Source organism: Hippoglossus hippoglossus, chromosome 1 (assembly GCF_009819705.1).
Source record: "Hippoglossus hippoglossus isolate fHipHip1 chromosome 1, fHipHip1.pri, whole genome shotgun sequence".
Classification (NCBI taxonomy): domain Eukaryota; kingdom Metazoa; phylum Chordata; class Actinopteri; order Pleuronectiformes; family Pleuronectidae; genus Hippoglossus; species Hippoglossus hippoglossus.
This window is the reverse complement of record NC_047151.1, coordinates 3,180,604-3,193,761: the sequence shown is the minus strand read 5'-3', so window position 1 is coordinate 3,193,761 and position 13,158 is coordinate 3,180,604. Positions and strand designations below refer to the sequence as shown.

The window sequence follows — 13,158 nt, the reverse complement described above, 5'->3', positions numbered from 1 at the left end:
TTCTGGAAAATGAATTTATGGTCATATGTAAGAATGACATCATGGGGACATCACTGTGTACTGTGTTCTGTTTTCTCTGTTCTGATCTAATGTTAGTCCAACAATCTCAAACTCTGATAGGATAAAATACAACATACATTTTTTAACTTCTGGAAATGTGCACTTTTTCAGCTGCACTGAGAGAAAACACAGATCTGGCTCAAAGCATCTACAGTACAACAAAACAAAGAACTTAATACAGAAAAAAAACAGTAAATGCTTCCACAGAGGAGTATTGTTTTTATCTAATTTACATGCAGAATTTATAATTTTACAAACAGTTTGCTATGGCCGTTGTTTGACTCATTAAAAAAACAAGTGAATATTTGAATGCATGAGAAGCCGCTGCTGAATCCTCCTCACAACTCACAGCAGAACGACTGAGCGCCATTTCTTTGTCTGGGCTTCGACAGGAATGTTTTTCTTCTTTCTTTTTCATTGATATTCAGGTATTTTTTAAAAAGCATTTCAGATTCAAGGTCACTACTACTCACAAAGCTTATTCATCTCTACTCTTTGATGACAGAAACAAACAAAAGTCATTAGTAATACGGGAGCGCCTCACTTTGTTTAAAGGTACACTATCTTTATGATTCTCTCTGTCATTCACTGAGCCCAGGGCTATTTCCCCTGCTCTGTCTAAACAGAGTGCATGTCATGGGCTGCAGTAACGGCCCCCTCTACCTTGTTGGAACTTGTCGACTGAAGCTATGAATCAGACAAAGATAATACATAAAATCTGCAGGCACATGTAAGTCCTTCGCACGGCACTTGGACTTTATGCACAGAGATATACAGAACAGGACAGTGAGCTTGTTTCTTCTGATGGGGGCATAAAGCGGGTGACGGGATTATTTTTGCACGAATGTGGTAAGAGGTAAGTAAAACTGAAATTAACTTAAGTAATATTTCTAAATCAGGTTTTCAGGTTGTCGCTGGTTCACCTGAGCACTTACTCAAAACACCTGTCTCCTGCTTTAAAGTATACTTGTCACAAATAACAGATAGAACTATGATAATAGTAGAGGACTGCATCAAAGTTTATTGCTCTGCTGAGAGACATACAGGTTGTATATCGTTAGCTGCTCAAATGCACACAGTAGAAAACTGGAAGAAGAGCAGAAGTGTTCACAACTCTGTGGAATTGATAGTTCAGGATAAACTTGATTGATCATACAAAGGGAGGAAATGGGTATAATCAACTAATAAAAGTTGGGAGCTTCTAAAAAAAGACACTATACATCCTGATCATCTTCAAGGTACATTTATATTTGAATTCTAGTACTGCAATAGCATATATAATGGGGACATGGGGAAGTTTCAACAAATAGTTGAACACAAAGACTTAGACGATAAACTAGGTGCGGGGAGCTTGCAGAGTTAGCAGTGTGGAACATAAAAAAGAACCTTAATTACATAACAGGCATATAACTTACTGTCTGCTCAGTCTAGACTCTTTGCTCTAACAAAGCAAGTTGAGAAAGGGATGTTAATGTCTACTGTGAAATCTAAATGTAAAAATGTGGGCTGATCTTTACTCATCTGCTGTTCACTGCTCATTATGTGGCTTCAGGCTGTTCAGGTGGTTTGGTGGAGGTAATGTTTGTGGATAAAATTGCTTTCAGCTACATTCTGATTTTGCTACAGCTGAATAGGTTCTGTGAGCTTGAGTATTTCCAAAAAGACAACCAGACACCTCAAACTGTTGCTTTTGATGGAAACACTTTTTAAAAATTACGAATAAGTCTATATTTTAGTTTTATAACTGTGTATCTCTGGGTTTTAAGAAGCTTGCTGATGCCAGATGGTGATTAAAAAAAAAAAAAAAAATCGTATTGAACTGTAGATAATTAGATGATAATTAAACAGCGGCGTAATATTCACTTCAGCTGTATTTGTGAAATAAAATGCACTGTTCTTTTAAATTCAAAGTGTGATGGCCTGAGGAGGCAAATATAACCGTACATAACTGTCTCTCACAGTCAGCATTAAGAGCAGCATTTCTGTCAATAAATAATGTAAATAAGATTAAAATCAAAAATGTTTTATGTAGTTTTATAAATTATAATTATACAATAAAAAAATGTTTTCCTGAATTCTATGTTGGCAGACCAGGTATTACTACAGAATGTCTTAGGATGCATGAGACAGGCATGAGACTGATATGAGACTGTAACATTTCTGAAAAATCAAAGCCAAAGACACTTGTGGTTTATAGTGTAATCATGATGGCATGACATTAACTTGAATATATGTTTTTTATGTCTTATATCCTTGTTTAGGCTGACTCTATTTGGAAACTAGGCTGTAATCACCATGATATATGGATTCATTTTTTATAAAATAACACAGCAATGGAAAATAGTGCGTTACAGTCCTTGATGAACAGATTAGCCTGGAAAAAGTTGACTGCATATAGATAAGTTTGTATAGTTAGTATTTAATTTTATTATTACTTTTTTTTTTGCTTTATTGACTTCGAACTCTCCAACCATTTTCAAATAAACATGTAATTATATTTGAATAACTCTAGTAGGCTGAAGCTGCAACCGCTGGAGAATCCGATTCAATAAGACAACACATAAGTTCTGTTTAATGGTTTTACATTGATTGATGGTTAGATTAAGCTCTCATGCAACATACTCAGCCAAACTTACCATTCACCACTTACATATCATCTAAATCTCAACAGACATACATTGAGGCACAACAAAATTCCAGTTGTTGCCCAACCTTACATCCGATGAAGTGCATGTACAAGCTGCTTGCACGAGCGACGGCACAGAGGACTGTCTCTTTGTTGACATATGGGAAAATAATGCTCAATGCTAGAATGCAGTGGAACAGTAATACAAGATGAAACGAGTCAAAAAGTAAGTGGGTTGAAAAGGTTTTTCACCACAAGTCAAAGATCACACCGATAAGAAAACAGCAGCAAACCCCCAGAGTGGATTAGCCTTTCTAATGAGTTTTGTTCTGAGGGGAAGGTTTCTGTGTGTGTGGGTGTGTGTGTGTGTGTGTGTGTGTGTGTGTGTGTGTGTGTGTGTGTGTGTGTGTGTGTGTGTGTGTGTGTGTGTGTGTGTGATGTTGCTTAACAAGATTTTGTTGAGATTTTATTTGGAGTTAAAGTTTTTATTTCCACAGGCATGTTGCTTTTCTCAGAGAAAACAACCACGTGGGCCTGAATCCTCCTGACCATTGGGGTTTCTCTATTTTCCGGAGAAAACAATTAGCCCATGAAATTTTCTTGAAGCTCCATTTGGAAACTTGAGACTCTGGTTCCAATCAGTTTTAAAATGACACAGTAGCAGACAGTACTACCAGCCCTACTCACTCACACACTAATGATTTAAAATATAATCCATTTATAACCCCACAAACACATTTTTACACTGATTCCTTCTTTCTTTTTAAATATCTCGTTATTAACTTAAATTGACTATGTGAGCTTTTGCCTGTGCGCTGAGTGAGTCTGTACATGCCACTTTCCACAGGAGTGAAGGATCTGTTACTGCCTGTGCGGCAGGTGGACAAAGATTTAATGTCATTACCTCCAGCTATGACTGAAACCTCAGATCTCTTTCAGCCCAGATTCTTTTGTAATTTGCGTCTATATTGTGGGTCTTTTTTTGTCAAAAGCAATGCCACATTCATCAAGTGAACAATGAGCTCATGGAACTTCTATACAGCGTCTCAGTGAACCCTTCAAGTCAGTGGCATGTCGGACTCCAAAGAGCCTTTTCCACAAGCGACATGACTACAAAGGAAAGAAATATGACCACATAAATATATGACTTGCTCAAGAGGAATATGTGCAGATCCTGCCTTGAGGTGTAGTAACATTCCAGTTCATTGTGATGAGCCTCCAGCTTTGTTCTTTCATGTTTCACAAAGTATTATAGCTTTCACTCACAAACTGTATATGCTGTGTTTTTGTTTTTGCAACAGATAACACGCGATGGACAAGTTAACTACAGTCAAGACTGTCAGCTATGTTGGAGGAGGAGCTGGAGCAGGGAGCAAAGGTGACATGTGAAAAGTGTTCAACAGTGGCTGGCTTTACACAGAAACTGGTAGTACAGTGATGTATTCACCTTTTAACTTTCATGCATACAAGTTTTGGTACGTTGTTGACAAAAGCAACAAACCACCCATATAGTGGAAAAATTTGAAAAACCAGCAGTTAACATCAACTTAAAGACAGAGTCGGATCATGTATCTACCAGCTGACGCAGACCTTATTGACCCGGGGGGACGTCAGAGCTGGTGTGACTCTCATAAGCCGTTTTCACAAATGTCCTGCGGAGGTTCTCTGGAGAATTGAGACCGGACTTTCTCCAGAGTTTTCCTTTCACACATGAGCAGCAGCAGGAGATCCTCCACTCAGACACATAATAATTCCACTGCGGATATTCAAGAGTTTTTGTTTACAACAAATTGACACTGGCCTTGGCTCTTATCACCTCAAAATCTCTTGATATCTTTGTCTTTTACGTGTGTGTCACTGTGTTCACCTAAGCCTTTTGTACCAAAGTACTAGAACAATGGGAGTGAATGGAACAATGCTCAGAGCACTGTAAATAGATTTTGGACAGGCCATGTCTATGTCTAAAATAACTGATCTGTAATGTGAAGATAGGTTATGTGAGAATTATCGACTGGCGTTCCCTCTGCTCCATTGAGCTTTTGATCATCTTTATGTGGCAAGGTGTGTTGGCCTCCTGGCTGCTCAGATCAGTCTCACAGCTCTGATCAGTCATGTTGCTAGAAGCAGCTTGCAGCCATTTTTAGTAGAAAGGCTGTTTTTGTCTGTGTCTCCTGGAATAAACAGTTTTTGACTCCCATTAGCCAGATCAACTAGATACATCAGTGCTGTTTTTGGTAGTTGCTCTGCTGCTTCCTGGTGGTCAAACAGTGATGGCAACTTTAAAGCCCTCAGGAGGCAGCTCATCATGTTTTAGGGGATCCTGGGCAGCTCCAGCACCAGCTGTGTTATGTGTTCCTGTCATAAATCAGTCTCATCTAAGAGAGCAGGGATTTCATGGTGCAGAGGAATTGGGCATGCTCAGGCACAAAACCAGGCGAGTGTACTCTTATCTCAGGAATGTTATTTGATAATCAAAAATTTTCCAAAGGTCAAACAATAACAGTGACAGTTCTGTCTGGTGGTTGAATTTAATAGCAGCCCTCAGAGTATTTGACGAAGGCTATGATGGGATCTGTCTTTCAGAGATGTAAAAAACATAGGAATTCTATTTTTAAATATGTTTTTCCTTTTCCCCCCAAGGTGATCTTTTAGTGAGTTCGGGTGGATCAGGTGGAAGAGCTGCGTCAGGAGGCTCCAGTGGCACAAGCAGCTCATTTGTGGTAACATCCAGCCGCTCCGGTGGATCAGGAGCAAGCAACGGCACCGGAGGCATCAGCACCACTACTGTAGGAGCATCCTCTGCTGAGGGCTCTGCAGCCTCTGGGGGCTCCGGGGAAGGGTTCAGGGCTGCTGGAGGGGGGTCCTCCGGGGAAGGGTTCAGGGCTGCTGGAGGGGGGTCCTCCGGGGCAGGGTTCAGGGCTGCTGGAGGGGGGTCCACTGGGGAAGGGTTCAGGGTTGCCGGAGGGGGGTCCTCCGGGGCAGGGTTCAGGGTTGCCGGAGGGGGATCCTCCAGCACATCCTCTGGTTTTATCGTTGATGGCAGAGATGGAAAAAGGGAGGGGGGTCAAGGTGCTGTATCTACAGGGACAAAGACCAGCTACAGTTCAGGTGGATCTGGAGAAGCAAAGAAAGGGTCTTCCTCTGCAATCAATTATTCTCCAAAAGAGAAGAGGAGCATGAGCAGCATGGCAGCAGCTCTCCCTGATGTGTTTGATGGTTAGTTATTGGTCAATAGCTGATCACTGTTATAACTTTACAATATTGATTGGAGTGTGTAAGAGGTGTCAGCAGCACCATGTTGCAGGATTTGGAGAATAAAGTGTAAAGTGAAGGCTTTTTGTGTTTCAGAAAGTTCAAGCACAAACTCTTCTCCAGAGTACACCAGGAAGGACTACGGTCAGTGATAACATATTGCAATCTCAGATTGTTCTCTGGAATGTGCAGAGGAAGTACAAAGTGTATCATTAATGAATTTCTTGCAGGCACATCAAAAGCAACTTCAAGTTCTGCCACCAGGGGGAGAACTCAGAGCAGAGGTAAACCATGAGGGAGAGCGAATAAACAATACATGTCACTTACATACATGAGATTATTTACTAACCATGTTGTCATTTTTAAGAGAGTGAGATCAGAGCCAGACTTCAGAGTGCTTCTCCCTCAGGATGTTGTGAGTATGACTTGCCACATCCATGTATATAAATATATCTAATACTATACATTAACTGTAATCATCAACTAAAACCAGTTAACTTGAGTTCAAATGTAAATGTAAACACTGTTTCCTGTGCTGTGCAGGGACGGAGCTGGATGATGTGAAGCGTCTGCTGAGAGGAAACTCCACCAGCACCAGCCCCAACAACACGCTGCCCATCCCGAAGAAGGCCAGTGTGGAGGCCCGGAGCATGTCGGAGAACTCCAGCACAGGTTCAGACAATCAGCGCTCGGTTCCGTCAGGTGAAAAAGTGGTTTTAATTCAGATATTCCTCCTTTGGTCTGGGGAGCTGTGATGCTGCCTGGAGGGCTGAGTGTTCAGAGCAGCGTTGAAGTTGAGAAGTTCTCACCTCTTCTTCAACACCACAGATTTTTAGTTTCACGCCTCTCACTCAGTGGTCAACAGGAAACAAGATACTACTGAAAAATGCCTGTTCTCTTAATTTCTTCTAATAATGTTTGCAGATTTGCAATTCTACACCACAGTTGTAACTGAAACTGAGTATGTTTCTGGATGGCTACTTTATTTTTACATTACCTCTGCACAGCATTTCATCAGTTTTTTTGTTTTTATGGGTTTGTCTAACATTTTCATTTGTTCTTTTTAGACGTCCCCTATGGCAGCATTTGGCCTGGAGGTGTGAGCAGTAGCTACAGTTACAACACAAACCCCAACAACCTGTCCACTACCTCCACTCTTTACCAGTCAGGTCCGTAAAATACACATGACAACCATTAAAGCCAGTAATGCTAACTGGTTTTCTATGTTTCCTGAGGAATTTATTACAGATTATGGTTATATAACATATTGCAATATTGGATCTAACTCGTTAACCATTGCATGCCAAATGTGTGGTGTGTTTTATTCTGATAATATCTAATATAGTATTAATAATAATGACAATAATAACAATAACAACTATTATTGTCTTTATATAAACTGTAATAAAATAAAGACTTTATTCATATAAGTAAAAACTAAACTCTCCATATGCACTTCATAGATATTTATACACTATAGCAGGGGTCTTCAACGTTTTTCAGGCCAAGGACCCCCAAACTGATGGAGAGATGGAGCAGGGACCCCCTACTATATATATATGTGTGCATTGCTGACTGAAAGATAACGTCTTCTGCCTCCATTCATCCGTTCGCTACAATATGTTGGAGTCATGTTAATGTGTATTTAAAGACATTTAAATTTGTGAAAATGTTTTTTTATTAAAAATATATAAAAAAATGTCTTATCAACCAAAGATTTCGGGGGCCCCCCTGCAGTACCTCCGCGGACCCCCTAGGGGTCGCGGACCCCCTGTTGAAGACCTCTGCACTATAGGAAAGAAGACTTTTTATGTCATTGAGGCTTTCTTGGTAATATAAACGTTAAATAAAAAATACACATGTATACATGAATATGTAAAGATATACACATATATATTTATGATATACAATATCTCCATCACAACTGATAATACATCAATGAATTCATCAAATGTGATCAAAAGATCTTGATCTTTATTGTTGTGCAAAATACATTTTTCATAGATATAAATATTTGAATTAAGTTTCTTTGCCAGCTAAGATTGTTAAATAATTAAATCAAATAAGGTTGTATTGTGTGCTGTGCTGTGCTGTGCTGTGTTGTGTTGTGTTGTGTTGTGTTGTATTGTGATGCATTGTGCTGTGTTGTGCTGTGTCCAGGTCCAGCTCCAGGACTTCAGAACAACATGACTCTCAGCTCTCCCTATGTGAGCAGTGGCCTCTCTGCCAGCAGCACAGGTGAGCCTCATCCATCACTGTCTCCAGGGGTTTCACGTCCTCAGCTCTCACTGACAGCACCATTTATCTCTGTCTCAGCTCCAGTGTACGGTGTTCAGAATAATCTGATCAGTACCAGCCCCACTCATCTCTCGCCAGCAGGAGCAAACTCTCCAATAGGTAAGGCGCAACAACATAAAAAAGAAAATCAGGTTTACATGTGGTTTGGAGCGTCAATATTAAATTAGACAAATAAAACTATGTTGTACTTTTTTAAGATGTGTTTTTGTTGCTTCACAGTTTATGGTGTGCACAAAAATCTATCCGGCTTTGGAGTAAGCCCAAGCACAGGTGAGCAACAATTTCAAAATTAATTTAAAAAAACCCCGCTAGATTAGACAGATGAACTGGAGGATAAAATACATATACTTACCCTGTCATAGTAGCTTGAACTTTAGTAAACTGCTTTGCATCGAGGCAAATAAAAGGGCCAACAGAGTGCAACTTGGGACTGATTTCTGTTTAACCAACAGTGGGTGATAGTTCATTTTCATTCAGTCACTCAGAGATTTTAATTTGGTGTTGTTTGTTTCTCACAGTGGGACCCAGAAGTCCCTCTGCTGACGACGCCCCAGGAAAGGACTTTAAGTTTGTGCTGTTAGAGAAGGAGAACGCTCCCGTCAAGAAGGAGTCAGAGAGGCTGGTCGCGACCAAAGTCACGACGAAGCAGTTCACGTCTGCTCCTACTACTGCTAGTACTTTTGGTAAACATTAAACTACAAAGTACTACTGCTCAAATACTGCTGCTGCTTATACTAACACTGATATACATCCTAGTTGCTATGCTGCAGCAACTATAATAATATAAAGGTTGTGTTGGATAATTGATAACTGTCTTATAGTGACCTACTCTGACGATTCACTGAAGAGAGAGAAACAGAAGTTGTCAGCCAGCACAGCATTAGAAGGAGCAGACACTAAATGTGAGATTTAACAAATTCTATTGATTTTAATCGACATCATACACAGTACACTCCTTTTTGTAATAATTGCTGTTTTAATTCTCAAAGCTTCAGGCCTGAGGGTTGCCACAAAAGACAAAGCCACATATGCAGGTACTGTACACTGCCCCATTTTTTATGTTTGTCTTTTCTATCATTTTCTGTTTTATACTGTACCTCAGCACTCCTGTTGTTTATGTTCAACTATTGTCACGAACACTACCAGGAACTAGATTTTCTAAATATTGTCTGAAACTGGTCAGATCGCATGAGAAGAACTTTTAGAGTTTGAGAGATGTTAATTAAAGGTTCAGTGTGTAAGATTTAGTGACATCTAGTGGTGAAGTCACATGTTGCAGCTGAATACCCCTCACCTCACCCTCCCCTTCCAAAGATGAGAGAGAACCTGTGGAAACCTTCAGTTGTCATAAAAACTCAAAGGGTGTTTAGTTTGTCCCGCTCCTGATGTAAATATAAAGTATTTAAATATAAAGGGCCTATTCTAGGGTAAAAAAAAACAATTCTTACAATTTAGTTTGACATCACTATGATTATTTCATATTTAATTTCTGCAAATAGATCCCTTGCAGCTAAATCTTACACACTGGGCCTTTAAGGTATTCAGCACGAATAGAAGGTTTAGGATGAGAGGATTGACCCCACACTCTAATGTCCGTCTAAAAGTAAGAGATCCTGTGTCCTCAATGCATCATTACTGCGTTCACACCTGTACTTAGAGCTGTATACTCGTGATCAGATCACTCAGGATGATGTTTATACCAGGTCTGAACAGGGTTTAAGCTACAACCAGGAAACTGAAGCTTAGTATGGCATAAAGAAACAGCCAGTGTCCTTCCTGTGGAGCACACAGGACGCGGAAGCGCAGCGCCACGGCGCGCCGCGCCATTCTCAAGCGCGCAGCCGCCTGGCGGTTCAAAACAGGACGCGCATTTCTCCGCGCCGGTCAGCCCGCGATTCTGCTTTCTCCGCTTGTTGTTGTACCCGTTGAATGTCGGGGTTCGGGGGTAAATGATGATGGTCTTCATAGCCCCCCCCCCCCCCCCCCACACCCCTCTCTTTCTCTATCTCTCTGTCTGCTCGTGTGCTTGTAGTGGATGGGCAGAGGGAGACATTTAATTATGTGATTGGGAAAATTGGGAAAATTAAAACCAGGACAACAGAAGGGGATTACAAAGTATGGGATGCATATTTGATAATATATACATATCAAATATGTCATTTATATCGTTTAAAATCATTTTTCAGTGTGTTTCCTGGCGCTATATGCTCGCGGCAAGCGGAAAAAATAGATTCGACTCCGAAACCATCGGTGCAGGGCGCGAGGCGCCCTTGGCGCTGCGCTGCGCATCGCAGCCTATGTGAACGGCACAATTGAGTAACAGGGGGGCGGAAAGGAGGCGCCTGGCTTTCCTTGGCGCGGCACGCCGTGGCGCTGCGCTTCCGCGTCCTGTGTGAACCCGGCGTAGGCGCTGAAGCGCCGCGCAGCGCAGCGCCAAGGAAAGCCAGGCGCCTCCCATCCACCCCCCTGTTAAACCTTTGTGCGGCTCACGCCGGGTTCACACAGGACGCGGAAGCGCAGCCGCCTGGCGGTTCACACAGGACGCGCATTTCTCCGCGCCGGTCATCCTGCGATTCCTCTCCGTGATCACACATACAGCTGATATATCCGCTGTTTGCTCCGTGCAATGTCGGGTGTCGGGGGTAAATGAGGTAGTCACAAGTGACTACGCAACCCTATAGCCACCCCCTCTGTCTGTCTCTCTCTCTGTCTCTCTCTTTCTATCTATATGACTGTAGTGGATGGGCAGAGGGGGACATTTAATTATGTGATTGGGAAAATTGGGAAAATTAAAACTCCAGGACAACAGAAGAGGAATACAAAGTATGGGAATGCATATTTGATAATTTATGTCATATAAAATATGTCATTTATATCGTTTAAAATCATTTTTCAGTGTGTTTCCTGGCGCGATATGCTCGTGGCAAGCGGAAAAAATAGACTCGACGCCGAAACCATCGGTGCAGGGCGCGAGGCGCCCTTGGCGCTGCGCGGCGCATCGCAGCCTATGTGAACGGCACAATTGAGTAACAGGGGGGCGGAAAGGAGGCGCCTGGCTTTCCTTGGCGCGGCGCGCCGTGGCGCTGCGCTTCCGCGTCCTGTGTGAACCCGGCGTCACATGGGCTGCGATGCGCCGCGCCGCGCCAGCGCCCTTCACCGATGGTTTCGGCGTGCGAGCGAGCGTATAGCGCCAGGAAACAGACTGAAAAATGATTTTAAACGATATAAATGACATATTTTATATGATATAAATGATCGAATATGCATCCCATACTTTGTATTCCCCTTCTGTTGTCCTGGAGTTTTAATTTTCCCAATTTTCCCAATCACATAATTAAATGTCCCCCTCTGCCCATCCACTACAGCCACACAAGCAGTCATATAGATAAAAAGAGAGAGAGGGGGGGCTAAAGGCTTGCTTGGAGAATACGTCATTTACCCCCGACACCCGACATTGAACGGGTTACATACAACAACAAGCGGAGAATCACGGGCTGACCGGCGCGAAGTCAGCCCGCTAGGGTAGCACTGCATCTTGACTTGAATTTATATGGCATTCCCTAAGGGTTTATGCTAGTGTTTTGTAAGGCTGCATTGCAAGCATCTGTTTACAGTTGAGATGATGTCTTGAGTAGGCCTGGTGATACTGTTAAATGTTTGGCTGAATAGGTGTTTATGTCCATCCATGGCATCTAAAGTTACACTTTTCACTTTTTCTGTTTTTCATATTATTCAAGTAATAAACAAATATCGGTATCGGTATCAGCTAGATTGTTGTTTTAAATATCGGTATCGGCCAAGAATTTCCATATCGGTGCATCCCTAGTGAGAACAATAAAAAACAGAAGTCGATAAGAAACAGAAAAGAAAAAAAGTTCATGTTAATTAATACAAATTCTCCTAATTTACTGTCAACACTGAACTGAAGCCTGATAGTATATAGTACATTTGATTATTTTTCCAGAGATGCTTTATGAATCTGCTTCTTTTACGCTTTCCAGTCCAGTTTTCTTATTTGTCACTTTTGTTTGTTTTGTTTTTCAGAGATCGGAAAAGATGAATCGGGTTTTGGCTTCTGCTCCTGGTGCAGCTGGTGGAAGTGGCTGCTGGGCCTCCTGCTCAGCCTGCTCCTCCTCCTCGGACTCCTCTTTGGACTCATCGCTTTAGGTAGGACAGGAAAACTCCCCCATTCTTCTCGAGCAGAAGGTGTTTCTGCCTTCATGAGGGTCAGCAGAGGGGATCTCAAAACATTCACCATCTTCTCTCGTATTTTACAGGTGAAGAGGTGAAACGCCTCAAGAACCGCGTTGATGCCTTGGAAGCCATCACTGGCACCGACCCAGCCCTGGCCAGTCGCTTCTCGGCCTCCTCTGGCACCAACATCATCGACCCACTGGATTCAGCATATGTCGACAGGAGTTCCCCTGGGTTCACCCTGACCCGCACTGATAACTACATCAACCTGGGGGCTGCTGGACCGGGCGGAGGAGGCGCAGCGAGCGCACCGAGACAGGACAGCACTGCACTGCAGAGAACTGTTCAGCAGCTGGTCAGGGCTGAGCTCCAATCGGATGCTGTACGAGGTAAGATGAAATAGAAATGAAAGAAGTTAGATCAAAGCCAAACCAGTGAAACAACCTCCTGGACATTTGTATGTAATTGATCATCACTTTTTTCTTCTACCTTTAGAAACACTTAAAGGAGAGAGAGGAGAGCCAGGGACCAAAGGTACATTTACACAAATTATAGAATAATTTAGAAACTGATAAGTTGAGATGTTGTAGACAGTTGACAGTCATGAAACTGTCTGGCTGTTTCTTTACAGGTGACCCAGGGGCACTAGGACAAAAAGGTGAGGTAGTTAATGAACATAAAACCTCAGAAGTGTGTGATACAATAATCAAGCTCTGTAAACTGGAGAC

General features: G+C 42.1%; 1 protein-coding gene across 1 annotated transcript in view; it reads left to right on the top strand.

The window, feature by feature from the left end:
* Nucleotides 1–783: 783 nt before the first annotated feature.
* Nucleotides 784–13,158, top strand: part of col17a1a (collagen, type XVII, alpha 1a) — a 27,054-nt gene continuing 14,679 nt past the window's right edge. Inside the window, exons 1-18 of the mRNA XM_034601566.1 lie at nt 784–916; nt 3,988–4,064; nt 5,327–5,902; nt 6,035–6,082; nt 6,169–6,222; nt 6,306–6,353; nt 6,482–6,610; nt 7,006–7,107; nt 8,105–8,176; nt 8,255–8,335; nt 8,456–8,506; nt 8,755–8,919; nt 9,058–9,138; nt 9,226–9,270; nt 12,281–12,403; nt 12,514–12,819; nt 12,926–12,964; nt 13,062–13,088. Of these exons, the coding sequence (XP_034457457.1) occupies nt 3,998–4,064; nt 5,327–5,902; nt 6,035–6,082; nt 6,169–6,222; nt 6,306–6,353; nt 6,482–6,610; nt 7,006–7,107; nt 8,105–8,176; nt 8,255–8,335; nt 8,456–8,506; nt 8,755–8,919; nt 9,058–9,138; nt 9,226–9,270; nt 12,281–12,403; nt 12,514–12,819; nt 12,926–12,964; nt 13,062–13,088 (2,014 nt within the window). The 5' untranslated portion in view covers nt 784–916; nt 3,988–3,997. The remainder of the gene's footprint in view (nt 917–3,987; nt 4,065–5,326; nt 5,903–6,034; nt 6,083–6,168; nt 6,223–6,305; nt 6,354–6,481; nt 6,611–7,005; nt 7,108–8,104; nt 8,177–8,254; nt 8,336–8,455; nt 8,507–8,754; nt 8,920–9,057; nt 9,139–9,225; nt 9,271–12,280; nt 12,404–12,513; nt 12,820–12,925; nt 12,965–13,061; nt 13,089–13,158) is intronic.